At 40.7% G+C, this 19956-nt stretch overlaps 1 protein-coding gene across 2 annotated transcripts in view; it reads right to left on the reverse strand.

Moving 5' to 3' along the window:
• Positions 1 to 2004: 2004 nt before the first annotated feature.
• Positions 2005 to 19956, reverse strand: part of atg4b (autophagy related 4B, cysteine peptidase) — a 51109-nt gene continuing 33157 nt past the window's right edge. The window contains exons 3-12 of one of the 2 annotated variants that reach the window (XM_078410612.1): positions 19573 to 19671; positions 19144 to 19245; positions 18135 to 18207; positions 13416 to 13495; positions 11133 to 11332; positions 8854 to 8932; positions 6579 to 6724; positions 5106 to 5162; positions 4026 to 4113; positions 2005 to 3906 (exon numbers count right to left, since the gene is read on the reverse strand). In XM_078410612.1, the coding sequence (XP_078266738.1) occupies positions 3833 to 3906; positions 4026 to 4113; positions 5106 to 5162; positions 6579 to 6724; positions 8854 to 8932; positions 11133 to 11332; positions 13416 to 13495; positions 18135 to 18207; positions 19144 to 19245; positions 19573 to 19671 (998 nt within the window). In that variant the 3' untranslated portion in view covers positions 2005 to 3832. The remainder of the gene's footprint in view (positions 3907 to 4025; positions 4114 to 5105; positions 5163 to 6578; positions 6725 to 8853; positions 8933 to 11132; positions 11333 to 13415; positions 13496 to 18134; positions 18208 to 19143; positions 19246 to 19572; positions 19672 to 19956) is intronic. The other variant, XM_078410611.1, reaches the window with a different exon arrangement.

Here is a 19956-nt window from a genome sequence, read left to right on the forward strand (position 1 = left end):
TGTTTCTACGCTGTATCTCCAAACTAAACAAAGCAATTTTAATTTCTGGGCTCCTGTCTAAACTCCTGAAATGAAGCTGTGTGGAAGGCAGCCAGGTTCTGAGTTTTGTCAGACATAATTGGGATCAATTACGGAGGCTATGGGAATGGGTACATGCATTTGAAAAACTACTAAGACAAGATAAGCACGGTATAAATCTCAGAATACACAGGGATTGGGCAGTATAAAGATGAACAAACTGCCAATATGGGTCACCACAGATGCAGACAATCCTGGGTGGTAAAGACTGCAGGAGCTCCACAAAACAGGGGCTTCTCTCCTGATTGCAGCTCTGGGCTTGGAGCCAGATTAGAAAATATTATACCAATATTTTAGAAGATCGTAATATATGCCATGGCAGGTGCAAAACCCATCATGGACAAGCTTACCATTTTGTGGAGTTTTGCAAGCCTGATACTAAACATTCCCAATGTCTCACATCATTGGGAATCCAATGACAATTGCACGATTATAAGGTTTAATTTCTTGAGAAAGCAGTTACTGCCTCTGTGTTTTGAATATGTTAATATATCCTGATCAGTAACATGCAGTCAAGATGGAGTTAGGAGCTGCCAGTGAAGCAGTTGCTTTACAGCTCCAGTGATTTCAAGTTCAGTCCTGTCCTCTGCTGCTGTCTTAGTGGACTTTGTATGTTCATTTTTTGACCACATGGGTTTCTCTGGGTGTTCCAGTTCCCTCCCACATTCAGTCTGAAGAAGGGTCTCGACCCGAAACGTCACCCATTCCTTCTCTCCTGAGATGCTGAGTTACTCCAGCATTTTGTGAATAAATACCCACATCCCAAAGATGCACAGGTTGGTAGGCTAATTGACTGCTGAGTGGTTGAATCTGAGGAAGTCAATGGGAAGGTGGGGAGAATAAAATGTGATTAGTAAAAAAAAATGCTTGATGGAGTGGTCTAGTTGGGCTGAAAGACCTGTTTCTATGAAAACCTCTAAAGAGAAAAGTTAAACCATTGTGAGGATGCAATCACCTCACATAAACCAAAACAAAATCCTATCAGCCATTATTGCATTATTTTAAACAATTTATTTAGATGTTATAAACATAGCACAAAAAGTAAGGAAATTTGTGTTTGGTAGATTATTTCTTTGTTGTAACAATGCTTCTTGGCAATAAATCTTATACCGTTGGAAAGCCTGTTTATTTCCCTTTTAAATGGTGCCACATTTGTAAGGAACATGCATTTGTGGGATGAGTAGCAGACCTGAGTATATGGGTTGCGCCCATGAAAAATTTGCCAAATCTTCTCTGCCAATGCCAAACAGCTTATTCTGCTGTTGCTATTGGCTCTTGTTTTGAGCTTCTGGTACCCCCAGGTGCTGACAAGAATGGGATGCCATCCCACAACAGTGTGTGACCAGGCTGGTGACCAGCATGAGGAGGAGGTGCCAGGCTGTTATGGCTGTGTATGGTTCTTCCACACGCTACTGTGGCTCCTGTTTATTAAATGAATAAATTGTTAAATTGCCAATATGTCTTGTTTCTTCAGACTTCAATCATCCAATCCACCAAACAACACCGAACAAGAGTCAATGGCAGAATAAGCTGTTTGGCATTGGCAGAGAAGATTTGGCAAATTTTTCATGGGCGCAACCCATATACTCAGCTCTGCTGCTCATCCCACAAATGCATGTTCCTTACAAATGTGGCACCATTTAAAAGGGAAATAAACAGGCTTTCCAACGGTATACGATTTATTGCCAAGAAGCATTGTTACAACAAAGAAATAATCTACCAAACACAAATTTCCTTACTTTTTGTGCTATGTTTAGTTCAGCAGTCCATTTATCAGCCTCTTTAAATAGGTGCTATTTAAACAAGGTTAAGAGTGAACTATCAGTGTGTGCTGGTAGAACTGGCCCTTTCACACTCGATGTACCATACTTTTCACTGAAGAACATGGTCAAACCATCCCAACACAAAACCATTCTGCTCCATTTATATAACAATTTCCAAGCGTCAGCCTAATTTCAAAGGTCAGTAAAGCAGAACCGCCTAAAGAATTCAAGTTGTCAAAGATCTTCGACATTGTGAATGTCCCTTCTTCAGTGCATCTCCATATGCATGTCATTTTATTACATTTACTCATTAAAACAGCATTAAAGATATCAGTGACAGCAAATATATTTCATACAATTAAAAAGCTAATTTTGTGTGTTAATTATGTGAAGTGGTTAATTGATATTTCTCAGGTTTAGTGCAGATCTACCATAAACATTAAGTAGTATTATGCTTTACTGTGCCTACTATTTACTTCAGCAACAAGCATTCTCACGTCTAATGACGTTGAATTATTGATCTTCATTCCCCTCCACTTTCTCCTCCAAATCTCCACTACCCCCCCAATAAAAATACATTGGCAGGAGATGGGAAACATGGAGAGAGATATCAAACTGGGCCTTTCTGCCAGCAGCAGCATTCATCCTAGTTAGGTTAGGGCAGCCCAGGTGATAATTAGAGGACCAAGATGTATACCTCAAGCTGCTGATTAAAATGAATGTAGCACCTTTCCGATTTTGGGATGTCTCAAAGCATTTGTCAGCCAATGAAGGGTTGTCTCTTTTAATATTGATAAATACAGGAGCCAATTTTCAACAGTAAAGATTCAACAAATGGAGTTTGATCATGATCAGATTACCCGTTTTAGCACTTATTATTGGCTGGAAGGTGGGACAATATCCCCGTGCTTGTGAATTAATGCTATGAGATCATTTAAATTAATATGGGATGGCAGACAGGACCTTCATTGGATGTCTCATTCCAGAAGTGGTACCTCTAACATTGTTTATTCTCTGTTGGAATGCGAGGCTGCCCTTTTTGTGCTCAAGTCTCGAGAATGGTGTTTGAATCTACAACTTTCTGTCGGGCAAGTGTGTCATTCAGAGCCATAGCTGACACCATAGTTCAGTAATTCCTTCAAAGGACTGGTACAAGTCACGTGGTCCCCATATTCAGATCTAAAACTGATTTTAGGATCAGTGATGTCATTAGTTGGATGGTCCTTGCGCCTCTGAAATCTGTTCAATATTCTGAAAACAACATCAACTGATGCCATTGTACTTTTCCTCATCAAACATAACCAAATTAATGCATTTTCAAAGCCATTAATAGGGCTGAAGATAACAAAGATAGTCGGTCCTATCCTTCTAAGAGAAAACAAAATCTCTCCATTATGGGGAATGGGATCAAACACACTCCTTTACAAAAAGCACTTGCATATTTGCATATCTGTATCACAATTCTCAATGCAACATATTTAACTTAAGCAAACTGCTGATCTGCTTTAGTTTGGAGTGAGATAGTTTAATACAGCATCTTGATGTGACAGAGAATCCAAGCTGTCTGCAATTTTGCTACTTTTTATATTATGCTGCTGCCTTAAACCAACAGGATGCCATTCCGTCGCTGCAGGACTGAAGAGAACAAGCTGCTGGATAAAATCCCAGGAGCTGTCAAATTATGTCCTCCAAATATGCTGCTAAAGTACAACAAAAAAAAAATGTTGCTTAAGTACATGGTAAATATGATGTGCTGGTATAGCAGAGGCAGGTTTGCATTTAATCATCAAATAGTCTGTAGGGTGACTGAGCTAGCTCACAGATGAGGGGCATCACTCCTCAGCGGGGACCAGTCAGGAACGCACCATTCGAGGATCCCAGTGCACTGATGATGATGACGTGAATTCATGAAACCTGTGCCGATTTACTGCTCCTGAATATTGGCAGCATAGGAATCACCAACACTTTGTCTTCAAAGCTGAATTCCTATATTATAATGAGAGGATCTCAAAGTCTTCATCTTCAGAATCAAAAAATCGTTCCAGTCTTTCAGAATCTGTGAAGTCTAGGGTAGGAAAAAAGACAGACAGCCGTCAGTTTAAGTGTTCTTTGGCACGGATACAGCAACACTAGCTGCAATTCATAAACTAATACTAGATCGAAATTCAATGAACATTTTGTTACCAGGCGTTAGACAGTGAACATCAGGGAAGCGAGTGTTCTGGTGATCCATCAGCTCAAACATTGGTAGGGCATCTTTCTCTTGTGAAATCTGCGGAGAGAGAAAGAGAAGAGTTGAAATTATGACAATTAACCAAGAAGGGTTCTACAAGAGGCATTGGATACAATCGATGGGACTGGGTGATACTATGTTTTAGTCAAGTGAGAGGAATGTGCTCTACACTCTTTATGAGCGCTCATGCACTGCAGATGTGGACATGCAGTGAACATTAAGGGCTGTCGTTTAAGATTTTCAATGAATGATTAAGTCATGGAAATCCATCCCTAAATGAATCCAATTAAAAAGTACAGTAAATCCTTCTTGTAACAGATCACGGAGGGGGGGGTGTCCATTATTGCTGATTGCCTGCTATAACCATTTTCCCCCCATTGGCACCACTGTCCGGGCACTGGGGTCAGAATCCTGGAACCCCGACACTGAGAGCCCAATGAGACCTCCCTCATCAGAGCACAGTGGTCGCCCGGCACTACTTTGTCCAGCACAACTGGGAAACGCAGTAACGTCTATGTGCCATAAAAAATAACATAACAATATCTCTTATAAAGCATCAATTAAGTACAATAATGAACAAATAACTAAACTTTATGTTAAAAAAATAACCTAATTCTCGGATTAGAATAATCAATGCGATATTAGGGTACTGCTACAATGACCACCACCATGGGGATCTACCATGACAAATTATGTATTCTTCTGATATTTCAAGTTCTTTTTAAACTATGATCACCGACCTTATACAAGCAAACTCAACCCATCCCTCTGACAGACCTGAGCATCTGCCTCTAATGCCAGACACTTTAAAAATCTGCTGATACGTGAGATGTGAGAGGCTACACATTGTTTTACCATGAAAAAGTAGTTGCAAAGTCAGTTCTGGCTGCTCCTATGCTAAGTACTCTAATAGGCTGAATGTCAGGTGCATTATTTTGAAAGAGGAATATGAAGGTGACCAGGTGGACAGAGCAACTTCCCTAAATGTTTGACCACAAGGATCTAATTCATGACAAGAGAAATAGCCATACCATTTTCATTCTTTGACACCAGTCGGTAAAATCCTCCTCGGTGCTGCAGAAAAATCCCTAAAAAGGAGAACAAACAAATCAATCAATGTCCAGCATTGTATAAATAACCAATCATGGAGAGATTGACACACAGTCATCCTTAACCTTCTACTTGGCAGATTTCCTGTACTTGGTATCTTACAATGAAAGTCAACGTCTGCTCCTCTATCCCATTCTAAAGAGTATACAAGAGGGGGACAAAGGGGGCGATAGGGGTGTTAAGGGTTCTGTGTGTGTTCATGGTGTTAGATGGGTTGGAGGAATGTGTACTCATTTTAGCAGAGTTGTGGAGGTGCACTCCAAGCAACTTGGCATTGATTAACAGGCAACCAGTTACTGTACATGAAGACTTAGAAAACATAGAAAAATAGGTGCAGGTGTAGGCCATTCAGCCCTTCAAGCCAGCATCACCATTCAATATGTTAATGGCTGATCATCTAAAATTAGTAACCCATTCCTGCTTTTTCCCAATATACCTTGATTCCTTTAGCCCTAAGAGCTAAATCTAACTCTAACCCTAACGAACTTGCCAGTTTGTCCAGCACTGATGAACTCAGTCTAGGAAGATACTGTCAAAATGGCACATTTGCCTGTTCTTGAGCATCCTTCCACTATTTTATAGGGATATGGGTCAAATGTGGGCATGTGGGACGAGTGTAGATCGGGTATCTTGGTTGGCATGGGCAAGTTAGTTTGAAGGGCCTGTTTCCATGCTGTATGACACTATGATTCTAATATAAATTTTCTATCACCATGTGAATCAAAGTTGTAAGGACAACATTAATTTCTTCCCACTTTAATATTTTGGTAGTTGACGTGGGTCTCAGAGACAGACAGGAGAAATTATATTAGGACCTTCGCTAATGGCAGAGAAATTAAACAAATACACTGTGTCCATCTTCAAAGATAAGGCATAAAACTTTACAACTCTTCAAGAACAACAATCAAGAAACGTGGAATAAAAATAATGTAGTATGGTTTACTTTCAATGGAGATATGTGAAGCTACATCCTTTTGAATATGTGGGCTCAACAGGAGATGGAGGATGGAAGGAGTCCATGAAGGAATTGTCACTAAATGAAGCTAGCTTATCCACTTTTTGTGTTTGAGGTTATAGATGTTTGTTCGATGTAGACCCAATGCAACCTCACTGTATTTCTCATTGTGAATTTGTTATTCATACAGTACTTAGAATCACTTGTAATCTCCAAATTGCTTTCTGTTTGCCTGGAAAAGTCAGAGAGATTTTCAGGGATTGAGTGTCAATGGATATGGAGTTAGTGCGAGAAAATGGCACTGAAGTACAAAATCAGATAGGATCTGATGCTTAATGCTGCTGCTTCTATTGCTCAAACTTTTTGAAGACCTCAAAATGGTTTAATGATATCAGCAAAGGTATTCTGTGCATAGATGGCCCTGAGTTATTGCACTTACCACTGCAATGGATGGGTCAAGGTCACAGATGTTCATTCTACAGGGAGGGTGCTGGCAATGAAAACTCTCATCTGCTATAGAGAAGTCTTCAAACGGCTCCACCGCAGGCTGTGTTGTGTGTGGGTCGAGATAGATCAGTTCATCTTCTGAGAATCAAATAATATGAGATTTTTAATGTATAGAATTCACTGCTACACAAGGATTCATCCAACAAAAACATTAATAGCATTTATTAGGTTACACAGCAGTACATGTAAAATAGTTTGCTCTGTCTAGCTGAAATTAAACTAGTTAAAAGTAAAAAGCTATGATTTGTACAAGTGAGTTTGAGCTGATTAGTGTGCGGACTCATGTTTTGATGGAATAATTTGTTCAGTAAAACGTGAGCTTTTTTACTGTACTGTCACAACAGTAAGAGTCCTGGTGTTATATTCAGGGGAAGTATTTTGGAAATATTGTTTCAACATAATGTCACTCTTTTATTGGGGATAATTTTTAAACGTAGTTCAAAAGTTAATTTTCTATCTTCATTTCAGATTTTCAGCATCTGCTGTTTTTTTTTGCTTTTTGACCCACAGTAACATCCATGCATTAGCAGATCCAGTGTGGTGTTTTCTGTGGCTCGTAGCCCCATCTGTTCACTTTGCAACAATCCCAACATCGTCATTAAACCCGCCGACAAGGGAGGTTCCATTGTAGTCTGGTGGGCTGACCTCAACCATGGTGAGGACAGGACAGGTGCCAGCCCTCAGATACCTCATACCTACCCCTTGACCATGACCCCACAGAAGAACATCAGCCCATCATCTCCCAGACTGTTTCTGATTCCATCACTTCTGGTAATCTGCTTTCCATAACTAGCAACTTTATCATTCCCCAGCCACATTCCCCCCTTCTACCTTTTCTCTAAAATCCCTAAACAGAACTGCTCTGGCAGACATATTGTTTCTGTCTGCTCCTGCCCCACTGATATCATCTCCATGTAACTTGATTCTATCCTATCCCTGCTTATCCAATCCCTTCCAACGTACACTGAGACACATCACAGGCCCTTCAACTCTTTAATAACTTTCCATTTCTTTACCATGAACGCCCAGTCCCTCTACACCTCCATCCCCCACCAGGCAGATTTCAAGGACCTCCATTTACTCCTTGAACAGAGACCCAACCAACTCGCTGTATTAACACTCTCTTCTGCAGTTGCACCATAGAAAGCATTTTATCAGGATGCAACAAAGCATGGTTTGTGAACAGCTCCATCCAAGACTGCAAGAAATTGCAGAGAATTGTGGAAGCAGCCCAGACCATCACCCAAACCAACTTCCCTTCCATTGACTCTCATCCACACTTCACGCTGCCTCAGCAAGGCCAGCAACATAATCAGGGACGAGTCTCAACCCCATCATTCAATTTAATCCCCTTTCCCATCAGGCAAGAGGTACAGAAGTGTGAAAATGCATATCCAGAATTAGGGACAGTTTCTTCTCAATTGTAATCAGGCAACTGAACCATCCTATCAACAACTAGAGAGCAGTCCTGAGCTACTATCTACCTCATTGGAGACCCTTGCACTATCTTTAATCGTACTTTATTCGACTTTATCTTGCACTAAACGTTATTCCTTTTATCATATATCTGTATATTGTGGATGGCTCGATTGTAATCATGTATAGTCTTTCCGCTGAGCACACAACAAAAAAGTTTTTCACAATACTCCTCTGCCTAACGGAACTTATCCTCTCCCTCTACAACTTCTCTTTCAACACCTCTCACTTTCTCCAAGTTAACGATATAGCTATGGGCACTCACATGGGCCCCAGCTGTGCCTGCTTTTTTTTTGTTACGTTGAACAGTCCTTGTTCTAGGTATACATTAGCTCTATCCTCCAACTCTTTCCCCAGTTGATGACTGTATTGGGGCTACCTTCAGCACCCATGCAGAGTTCATGGACTTTATTAACTTCACCACTAACTTCTACCCAACCCTCAAATTCACAACACATTTCTGGTTTACATTGGGTCTCACTATGGCTCTGATGGAGGCTGCAAACAGATTTGCTGAATTATTCCAGCATTATTGTTTCAGATTACAGCATGTGCAATTTTTATTTGTTACTCATTATCCACTTAACTCACAAGGCCCATTATCTGACGCTGCTGACACAACATTTTCTGTCACAACCCTAATACCACTAGAAAATTATTCACTGTATTTTTAATCTTTTGAAATTTACCCCAGCCATTTAGATATAACAGGAATAAGATACATTACTGACCTACGAAGCCGATAAAATAATGGGCACTATTTGGCTTTCCACCAATGACTCCCAGAGATTGCGGCAACATAAAGCATTTCTGAAAAAGAAACTCTGATTAATTAATGAAACAGACATGGATGCAGTCCCAATGAGGGAGAGAGATAACGGAAGCAAATGATCGATACAATGGGATATTATTGTAGGGACTTCTCAAAGAAGGAACGGTTGGAGCAGTTTAGGGAATTGCAGTGGTCAGGGGTTTGATAACTGAAGGCACAGTGAAGCAATTTAAACACACGAGAGGTCCAAAAGGCCAGTAATGGCGGAGTGCAAATAACTTGTGAAGCTTGTGGGGCTGGAGAAAGTTTTCAGATGTGAATGAGTAATTTTAGAAATAAGAATTAGCGTTTTAAAAATAAGGCTTTGACAAACCAGCACACATTATGGATCATTAAGCATAGGGCTACAAGTAAATGGACAGTCTGAAGAAGGGTCTCGACCCGAAACGTCACCCATTCTTTCTCTCCAGAGATGCTGCCTGACCTGCTGAGTTACTCCGGCATTTTGCTGTGTCTAAGTAAATGGACTTGATGTGTTAACAGTGAGAGTTAGGAGATACAAGCATGACCTCCTGTTATGGGAGATATGGAGGATGACTGTCTGACAGAATTACATTGGAATAGTCAAATATCAAAATAAAACCAGAGGAACAGAGGGTGAGGGCGGAGATGCAAGTGGAATTAGGAGGTTTTGGCCATGGAAGGAATATGGAGTTGGAAGCTCGATGTTGGGGAGACTCAGACAGTGTCGAGGGAGAGAGTTGGAATCGGTGGCTAGAGAATGGAGTTCCTGGTGTGGACTGAAGCCAGTGGTTTCAGTATTCCCAATATTCTTGCTTATCCTGCTGTATTCATCAGACAAGGCAATGAATGAGTTGGTGACACAGACTGGCTGTCATCAATGCACATGCAGAAGAGAATGGTGTATCTTTTGATGTTATTCTTTTCAGGCAACAGTGGATTAGAAATAGAAAGTCAAGACCCAATCCTTCTGTTGGGATGAGGTGGTGTGGAGGTTATTTGCTGAGGAGGCGGTGATGAAGGAAAAGCTAAACTCTGGTCTGACGTGTTGTACGTTGGGAGATCAAATGTAAGAGGCATATCTACAGTGAATGGAAGGACCCGAGGTGCAGTAATGTACAATAGGATCTTTTGGTGGAAGTCTATAGCTCCTTTAGAGTGGCAACATAAATGGATAGGGTGGTAAAGAAAGCGTCCAGCCTTCGGTCAGGGCATTGAGTATAATAGTCAGGAAGTCATGTTGCAGAGTATAAAACTTCGGTTAGGTCACATTTAGATGGTGCAGAAGACTTTCACCAGGATGTTGCCTGATTAGAGAAGATTAACTATTCGGAGAGGTTGTACAAACTTGTTTCTGGAGCATCAGACTGTGAGGGGAGACCAAAACATATATAAAATTACGAGAGGCAAAGAATAGATGGAACCGATTTTCCAGGGTTGGAATTGTCAAAAATGAGAGTGCATAGATTTACGGTGAGAGGGGGAAAGCTCAAACGAGATTTATGAGGCTAATGTTTTTTGGTGGTAGGTACCTGGAACGCATTGCCTGGGGAGGTGGTGGAAGCAGATGGAATAGTAATGTTTAAGAGGCATTTCGACAGGCAGAGGAACAGGCAGGGAATATAGAGAGATGTGTCACATGCAGGCAGATGGGGTTAGTTGAATGTGGCAATAATGGTCGGGAAAGACACCGTGGGTCGTGGGGCCTGTTACAGTGCTCTAGAACAATATGTTCTAGAGCACTGGAACAGGCCCCACGACCCACGGCCAATATGTTCTAGAGCACTGGAACAGGCCCCACGACCCACGGCGTCTTCCCCGACCATTATTGCCACATTCAACTAACCCCATCTGCCTGCATGTGACACATCTCTCTACATTCCCTGCCTGTTCCTCTGCCTGTCTAAATGCCTCTTCAACATTACTATTGCATCTGCTTCCACCACTTCCCCAGGCAATGCGTTCCAGGTACATATTGTTCTAGAGTTAACAGTATAAATTAGGAAAAGAAGACATTGCAGAAGATTTCCTGGCTCTGTCTGGATAGGTAGGTATGGACCGGGTGTGGTCAGCTGCGTTAAACCTTGCGGGCAGGCTGGGAGCAATAAATTACCAAAGTCAACAGAGGCCTTTGTGGAGCAACTGCAATCTATTGTTTTCAAATATGTACCATACATTTCTGAGGGCAGAATTGCTGGAGCAAAATAAAACCTGTACCTTTAGTGTTTTGATGTATGCCTCATTGATCTCGCTGAGTCCCAGCCTCAGAGGTATTAGCAATACTAATGGTTTCCACAACAGTACATCTTCTGAGGAGTTTGCTCCTGTCGGATACCCGTTGAATGGTCTTGGGCCATCAGCCTGAGGGAATGCTGCTGCTGCTGCTTCACACGCACTGTTAGACCGGCACAACATCTCTAGTACAAAGCAAGGAGTGAAGTGTGGCTTTCAAACAGGCAAAGAAATTGCAAAGAAACAACCCACAGGATTACAGGAAGTAGGGTTGAGTATAGCTCTTGTTGATTGCCATTGGGCCAATTTGTTTCCTTCTGTGCTTTAACCATTGAGAGGACTTATTAGAAATGCCCATGTGCAGTGCAAGACAATACAATCAACCCCTTTTTAATGTCATAGAGTCATGCAGCACTGAAACACGTGCACCTTTCGTCCCACCTTGTCTATGCTGACCAATGTTTGGCATTCTGAGCTAGCCCTGTTTGCCTACATTTGGCCCATATCTCACTAAATCCTTCCAATCATATATTTTTCCAAATGTCCTTTAAAAGTCATAATTGTATCCTATTCTAAAGATTCCTCTTGCAGCTCTTTCCAGATATGGACAAACCTCTGAGTGAAAAAGGTGCCCCTGATGTCCCTAATAACTCTCTCCCATCTCAGCTAAGCCTACGCCCTCTAGTTTTAGAATCCTCAACCCTGGGGAAAAAGATAGTGAGTGTTCACTTTATCTATACCCCTCATGATCTTGTACACCTCAATAAGGTCACCTTTTAGTCCCTTATGCTCCAAGGAAAAAAGTCCCAGCCTACCCAACCTCGCCCGATAATTGAAGCCTGCAAGCCCAGGTAACATCTGATGATCTCTACTGCACCCTTTCCAACTTAATATCCTCCCTACAGCTGGGCGAACACAACTGCACACTGCATTCCAAGTGTGGTTTCACCAACAACTTGTATAGCTGCATTATGATGTGCCATCTTTTGTTCCACCATTTGCCATGGTTTTAAGATAAGTTCAGTAGCTGTGCAATTCCATATAAATTATTCATTTCTTCCTAGTCACAGCCTTACCACCAACCATAAGACATGTTCAGTGTCTGATGGAGAGTTCTCCCCTTGCATTGATGACCATAACTCAACAATGCTCAATGAACTCAGTATCATCCTGGATAAGCTACCCAGCTTGATTGAGACCTCATCCAGCCCCATAGACAGTCCCTCCTTCTCCCACCAGTGCACTGTTCCTGTCGTGTGTCCCTTGAGTCTGCAGTAAACTTCAAAGGTTCATTATTCGACTTTATCTTACACTAAACGTTATTCCCTTTATCATATATCTGTATACTGTGGATGGCTCGATTCTAATCATGTATAGTCTTTCTGCAGAGCACACACAAAAAAAGCTTTTCAAATGACAATAAACCTAAACTCCTCTGTCTAGTGGAACTTATCCTCACCCTCTACAACTTCTCTTTCGACTCCTCTCACTTTCTCCAAGTTAAAGATTCAGCTATGGGCACTCACATGGGCCCCAGCTGTGCCTACCTTTTTGTTGGTTATGTCGAACATCCTTGTTCCAGGCATACATTGGCTCTATCCTCCAACTATTTCCCCAGTTGATGACTGCATTGGGGCTACCTTCAGCACCCATGCAGAGTTCATGGACTTTATTAACTTCACTACTAACTTCCACCCTACCCTCAAATTTACGTGACTATCTCGACACATTTCTCCCCTTTCTCGATCTCTCTGTCTCAATCAGAGGAGACAGACTATCGACTGGCATCTACCACAAACCTACCAACTCCCACAGTTATCTTCCCGATAGCACTCGAATAGCACTCCCCGAAACACACCCAAGCCAATTCACACTCTGCAGCCATAGAGAATTACATCGTCATTATTTTATTACCACTGGGTAAAAATCTTGGGAATCCCCAGCTGCAGTGGTTCAAAGTGACAGCTCTCCAATTTTATATGGCCATTTAAGGAAGTGGGGGGCATTAAATACTTGCTTTTCCAATGGTATTCACATTTAGTGCATGACTTTTTTTTTAAAACCTCTTCTCAAGGTCGTAATAGTATTCACTTTGGTCAGTATTTAGATTTATGACAATTTGGCTATACTGTCAGCACTGCTCGGAAAGCAGAATCACAAGATGATATTTGAATAAGGTGTTCCATTAATAAATGGAAATGTAAGAAACTATGAGAAAATTGACAACTGGAGGTAATGTTTGGTAACATTACCTGTGGAAATACTCACTGATGTTGTTGATTATTACGGTATTATCCATTGCCACGTGAACTGCCAATGAGCTCCAGTTATCAAAAAATGTCAGCTTCCTAAAACAAGGTGAATATTGTTATCTAATGTAAATCACGATAAACAAAACACACACATACATGCATGCAATGTCATGTAGATCAGTCCCAGCCCTGCTCAATTCCCAGTCCAGTTGTGCTGGCTGAGCAGAACACCTACATTCAGTCAGCAAGAGTGACCCTAAGCTCCAGTTGGTGGTCACTTTAATTTACCATCCCACAGTGACCTGCCTTTCATCTCTTACATTGTTCCAATCAATCTGTATGCAAGAACAGGACCTCACCTTCCAACTTAGGGCATTGCAGTCCACAGAGTTCAACAATGAATTTATATATATATATATATATATATATTCATTGCTGAACTCTGTGGACTGCAATGTCATTTAACTACATTGGACTACATTTAACCTCCCAAAGTGCCACATAGTGTCTGCAACTCCTCCAATTTAAGTGTCACTGGCAACTTACTCACCAATCTACATTTATGTCTAGGTCAAAATGTCGTGGTCATTTATATATATATAAATGTAGATTGGTGAGTAAGTTGCCAGTGACACTAAAATTAGAGGAGTTGCAGACACTGTGTGGCACTTTGGGAGGTTAAATGTAAAGGGAGAGTATACAGTTAATGGCAAGACTCTTAACAGCATTGATGTGCAGAGGGATCTTGGAGTCCAAGTTCATAGCTCACTGAAGGTGGTAGCACAAGTAGATAGGGAGGTAAAGACGGCGTACAGTTTGCTTGCCTTCATTGCTCGCGGCATTGAATATACAGTGCCCCACATAATGTTTGGGACAAAGACCCATCATTTATTTATTTGCCTCTGTACTCCACACTTTGAAATTTGTAATAGAAACAAATCACATGTGGTTACAAAGTGCACATTGTCAAATTTTAATAAAGGCCATTTTTATACATTTTGGTTTCACCATGTAGAAATTACAGCAGTGTTTATACATAGTCCCCCCATTTCAGGGCACCATAATGTTTGGGACACAGCAATATCATGTAAATGAAAGTAGTCATGTTTAGTATTTTGTTGCATGTCCTTTGCATGCAATGACTGTTTGAAGTCTGCGATTCATGGACATCACCATGAATGTCTTCTCTGGTGATGCTCTGTCAGGCCTGTATTGCAGCCATCTTTAGCTTATGCTTGTTTTGGGGGCTAGTCCCCTTCAGTTTTCTCTTCAGCATATAAAAGGCATGCTCAATTGGGTTCAGATTGGGTGATTGACTTGGCACTCAAGAATTGACCATTTTTTAGCTTTGAAAAACTCCTTTGTTGCTTTAGCAGTATGTTTGGGATCATTGCCTTGCTGTAGAATGAACCTCCGGCCAATGAGATTTGAGGCATTTGTTTGAACTTGAGCAGATAGGATGTGTCTACACACTTCAGAATTCATTATGCTACTACCATCAGCAGTTGTATAATCAATGTAAATAAGGGAGCCAGTACCTTCAGCAGCCATACATGCCCAGGCCATAACACCCCCACCACCGTGTTTCACAGATGAGGTGGTATGCTTTGGATCTTGGGCTGTTCCTTCTCTCCTCCATACTTTGTTTTTGCCATCACTCTGATATAACTAAATCTTTGTCTCATCTGCCCACAAGAACTTTTTCCAGAACTGTGGTTACACTTTTAAGTACTTCTTGGCAAACTATAATCTGGCCATCCTATTTTTGCAGCTAACCAGTGGTTTGCATCTTGCAGTGTATCCTCTGTATTTCTGTTCACGAAGTCTTCTGCGGACAGTGGTCATTGACAAATCCACACCTGACTCCTGAAGAGTGTTTCTGATCTGTCGGACAGGTGTTTGGGGATTTTTCTTTATTTATGGAGAGAATTCTTGTAATCAGCTATGGAGGTCTTCCTTGGCCTGCCAAACCCTTTGTGATTATTAAGCTCACCAGTGCTCTATTTCTTCTTAATGATGTTCCAAACAGTTGATTGTGGTAAGCCTAAGGTTTGGCTGATGTTTCTAACAGTTTTATTCTTGTTTCTCAGTCTCATAATGGCTTATTTGACTTACATTGGTTTGGTCCTCAAGTTGATAAACAGCAATAAAAGTTTCCAAAGGTGATGGAAAGACTGGAGGAAAGACTGGGTGCTGAGAGCTCTCTTACACCTGATTTAAGGAGACATTTAAACACACCTGAGCAATTACAAACACCAGTGAAGCCATGTGTTCCAAACATTATGATGCCCTGAAATGGAGTCACTATGTATAAACACAGCTGTAGTTTTAACATGGTGAAACCAAAATGTTTCGAAATACCCTTTAATAAAATCTGGTAATGTGCACTTTAACCACATGTGATTTATTTTATTACAAATCTCAAATTGTGGAGTACAGAGGCAAATAAATAAATGATGGGTCTTTGTCCCAAATATTATGGAGGGCACTGCAAGAGTCAGGAAATCATAATGCAGATCTCTTAGACCTTGGTTGGGCCGCATTTGAAGTATTTTGTGCAGTTCTGGTCCTCCTGTTGGGAGATGTTTGGGGCAAGTTCTATTTTTACACAGAGAATAGTGGGGGCCTGGATCGCATTACCAGGGGTGGTGGCGTAGGCAGATACAATAGTGGAGTTTAAGAGGCTTTTGGAAAGGCACATGGAAGTGCAGGGGATAGAGAAATATGGATCATATACAGGCAAATGAGATCAGTTTAACTTGGCATAATGTTCGGCGCAAACATTATGGGCCCGTTCCTGTGCAGTACTGTTCTATTTTCATTGAATACACCCAACCAGCCACGTTGAAGCAACAGCCAAAAAAGCATACCAACACTCAGACATTCATTACGATAGCATTAATAGTGCTTTAATAGTCTACTCTAATCTTAACTATCCTGCAGAAAAACTGAAGAAGGGTCCCGACCCGAAACGTCGCCCATTCCTTCTCTCCTGAGATGCTACCTGACCCGCTGAGTTACTCCAGCATTTTGTGTCAACCATCCCAGACTGCTGATTTTATTTTTAACCTAATGCTGTCTTATAGTTTAAGATAAATAATGTGCAACTAATCATATAAAGAACATTTTCAATGGGGGGGGGGGTATGTTTTGCTTATCATAGTACAAATACTCCTAAAGTGTTATGCACAAAGTTACTAGCTCAACCTTTCTGATCAATATAAAAACTATATTTTATATTGTTACTATTTCTTGAAATTGGCTATTGGAGCAGCTAGTTTAGTTAATTAATAATGCAACATTGTCAAAAGTGGCTATTCCCACATCAGTTTGAAGAGCAGCAGTTTTAGTCATCCAATGCACAACAAAAAAACAGAAAACCATAGCAATCTACACAGCAAAACACAAACATGTTGGAATTGTAGACTCAAAATGCCAGTTAATCAGCATTGCTGGTCAGCCGGGCCTCAGGGACAGCCTAACCATTGCTCAGTATGACCTGTGATAGAGGATGCCAATTCTTTACCATTTAGGCAAAGGGAAGATGTGTTCCAATCACAGTGGGAACTCCCAATAAACCATTGTATCTTTCCCTACCTCCTAGGACCCAGACCCTTGTCAAAATGGAATAGGCATCCATCTTCTAAATTTAACGACCAACTGCAAACACTCTAGCAAACAACTTCACACTAGCTTTTTCACATCTGAATAATGCTCCATATTGTTAAAAAAATATTCTCCTTCTCAGCATGTGCAAGGCTGGAAGAGTTAGATTAGCACACTTTGCACATTCTTACCACTCGAAAAATAATTTGCATGCTAAAATTATATTTATTTATTTTTAAATTATGCTGCACTTTGCCATTCAAATTATGTATTTTGAGCACATTTTAAGTATTCCTTGTGCAGTTAAATTATCTTTATACTCATGACTGATGCAGCAAAGTTTCTAAATTAACCACCAAATTGCCAAAACAATTCCCAGACCAATCCCCAACTGATTCAGACCTTTAGCATCAGAAAAAGCACTTCAACAAAGTGTGGTTGAAGATTTTTGATCTTTTAAAAATTAGCACAAGATTAAGGATTCTTGAATGTAACAAGATGACAGTGAATGAACTACCAGGTCAGTGGTAGTTTCCAGGAAAGAGCAAGGATAAACAGCTTATCGATGAGCTGGAGCAAGGGGCAAGGAGAGACAGCACATTTTCACTGAGCAAATTAGAAACTTAATTTGCATTTCAAACAGATTTATTGCATGGTAGACATGGTAGACAAAATGTAGGAGCATCCATGTGGATTTTGTAAACTACAGTTCTTTAAAAAAACAGAAATCTCTATAAGTATGAAATCCTTGACCTTGTCTTGTCATGTACCTATCTATAAGACTACGTTACATAGAACTTTTGCTGAAATTGAGTCAGTTTCTATACATTGGGGCATAACGCATCAAATTTGTAGATAGATCCAGTTAGTCATCACTGGTATATCAGTAGTTTAAAATTCCAAAACCATCTTAGAACAGATTTGGGTTCAACACAAAAGCATTTTTTAAATGATGCATATTTTCAAGAGGAAAGCCATCTTTGTACAATAAGAAAATAACTGCAGATGCTGGTACAAATCGATTTATTCACAAAATGCTGGAGTAACATCTTTGTACAGTTATGCAGATGACTATTTACATTCATAATGTTATCCTGCCTCACGTGCTGTTGAAGCAAATCATACTTACTTCAATACCTGGGCTGCAGTGTTTGGACCGTACCACTGGCCAATTGACTTCCCTTCTCCGACTCCCATTTGAGCTAATTCAGGATAAGAGAAACAATCACAATGTTTTATTTTCCTAGATGCAAATTTCCAATCAATCACTCTTACTGTACCATTCAAGTCAGCATTACCGGAGAAAAAGAATAGTCTGAAGAAGGGTTCTGATTACACTGGTGGCAGCTAATCTCTGTCCTAAATCATGGGCATTGGCCTTGATGATAATGGTGATGGCAGTGCTTGTGGGGTCCTACATTCAGCAGAGTTTTTTCCCCCACATCAGTGAATGCAGAAATGGGGCAGTATGGAGACGGCCTGGTTATAGACCTCAAAACATAGGATGGATATTCAAACTTTGAAATGAGCACAATGAAAATTCACTTGAATGCTGTCCAATTTGTGGCAATTCAAATACAGTTCTAATTTTGTAAATTTTTAAAGTAGCCAGTCATTTGCATATCAGACAAAAACTAAAATCATTTCACTATTTGGACTAACATAAATTTTAAAGATGTTGGCTGCAGCAGTTTAAGAGTTCTGCTTACTTTGGGTAGTAAAACACACAGGACTCACTGGGGGAGGGAGGAGGAGAAATAGGTGCAAGTCTAGGTTGGGGACACAGAAGGAGAGGGGGATGTAGGGAGAAAGGGGAGGAGGCGGAATTATGACCCAAAAATTGAACAATTCAACATTTATACTGTGGTGAAGGAACTGCAGATGCTGGTTTAAACCAAAGATAGTCACAAAAACCAGGAGTATCTCAGCGAGTCAGACAGCATCTCTGGCAAAAAGGAATAGCTGACGTTTCAGGTCGAGACCCTTCTTCAGTCTGAAGAAGGGTCTCGACCCAAAACGTCACCTATACATTTTTTCCAGAGATACTGTCTGACCTGCTGAGTTACTCCAGTTTTTTGCATCTATCTTCAACATTTATACCATTGGGTTGTAAGCTACCCAAGCAGAAAATACCTCACCTATTTGATGAATGGAGTAGTAGCTGTCCTTTTTGTCAAGAAATGCATTCAATACATTGTAATATTCATCCTTTTGCTGCGTCCCATTTACCCATCTCCAGTCTATTAAGAAAAGGAAGACAATAAAGAAAAAAAATGACAAATTCTACTGAAAACTACAAGAAACAAATTTTGAAGGAACAGGAATACTGCAATATTTCTTGCTTCCCTTAGTACCACAGGAAGGAAAGTGGAGATAGAGACCTCTTGGTTAACCTTTATGAATGGAAAATGTAAACAGTAAATTCCATCCTAAGCCCCAATTTCTAACTCTATTTACTGACAAGAACAAAAAGGTTAAACAATTCATTTCTCCATCATAAAGTTACTACCTTCCCCATCTACCCAAATGATTCCGACCCAAGGTTTGAACCAGTTAATGAAACTCACCTCGACCCAAATGTCTGCAGATAAGAGCCTGAGCCAAGATCATCTGTCCACATCGCAACATGCAGCCCCAGCCATTGTCAGAGGTTGGCCCTGTGCCTCCTGCTCACATCAGAAGAATGTCAGAGTTAATATTGATGACATGCAATGTATCCGCCACAAATGAGGAATACTTTTATTATAATAATCATAACCTTTTCTGGGGAACTGCAATGAAGAAATCCAGGCAGAGGATAAACAACCACAACAAAATCTTACTCACAGATGCTGACAAAGACAAGTCTGGAAAATGGCAACACGAACTCTAACAGACTGGATCAAACACACAGACCAGGCTTTTAATTGGAAACAAAAACAGAAAATGCCAGAAATACTCAGCAAATCAGG

The sequence above is a fragment of the Rhinoraja longicauda genome, chromosome 13, assembly GCF_053455715.1.
Source record: "Rhinoraja longicauda isolate Sanriku21f chromosome 13, sRhiLon1.1, whole genome shotgun sequence".
Taxonomy (NCBI): domain Eukaryota; kingdom Metazoa; phylum Chordata; class Chondrichthyes; order Rajiformes; family Arhynchobatidae; genus Rhinoraja; species Rhinoraja longicauda.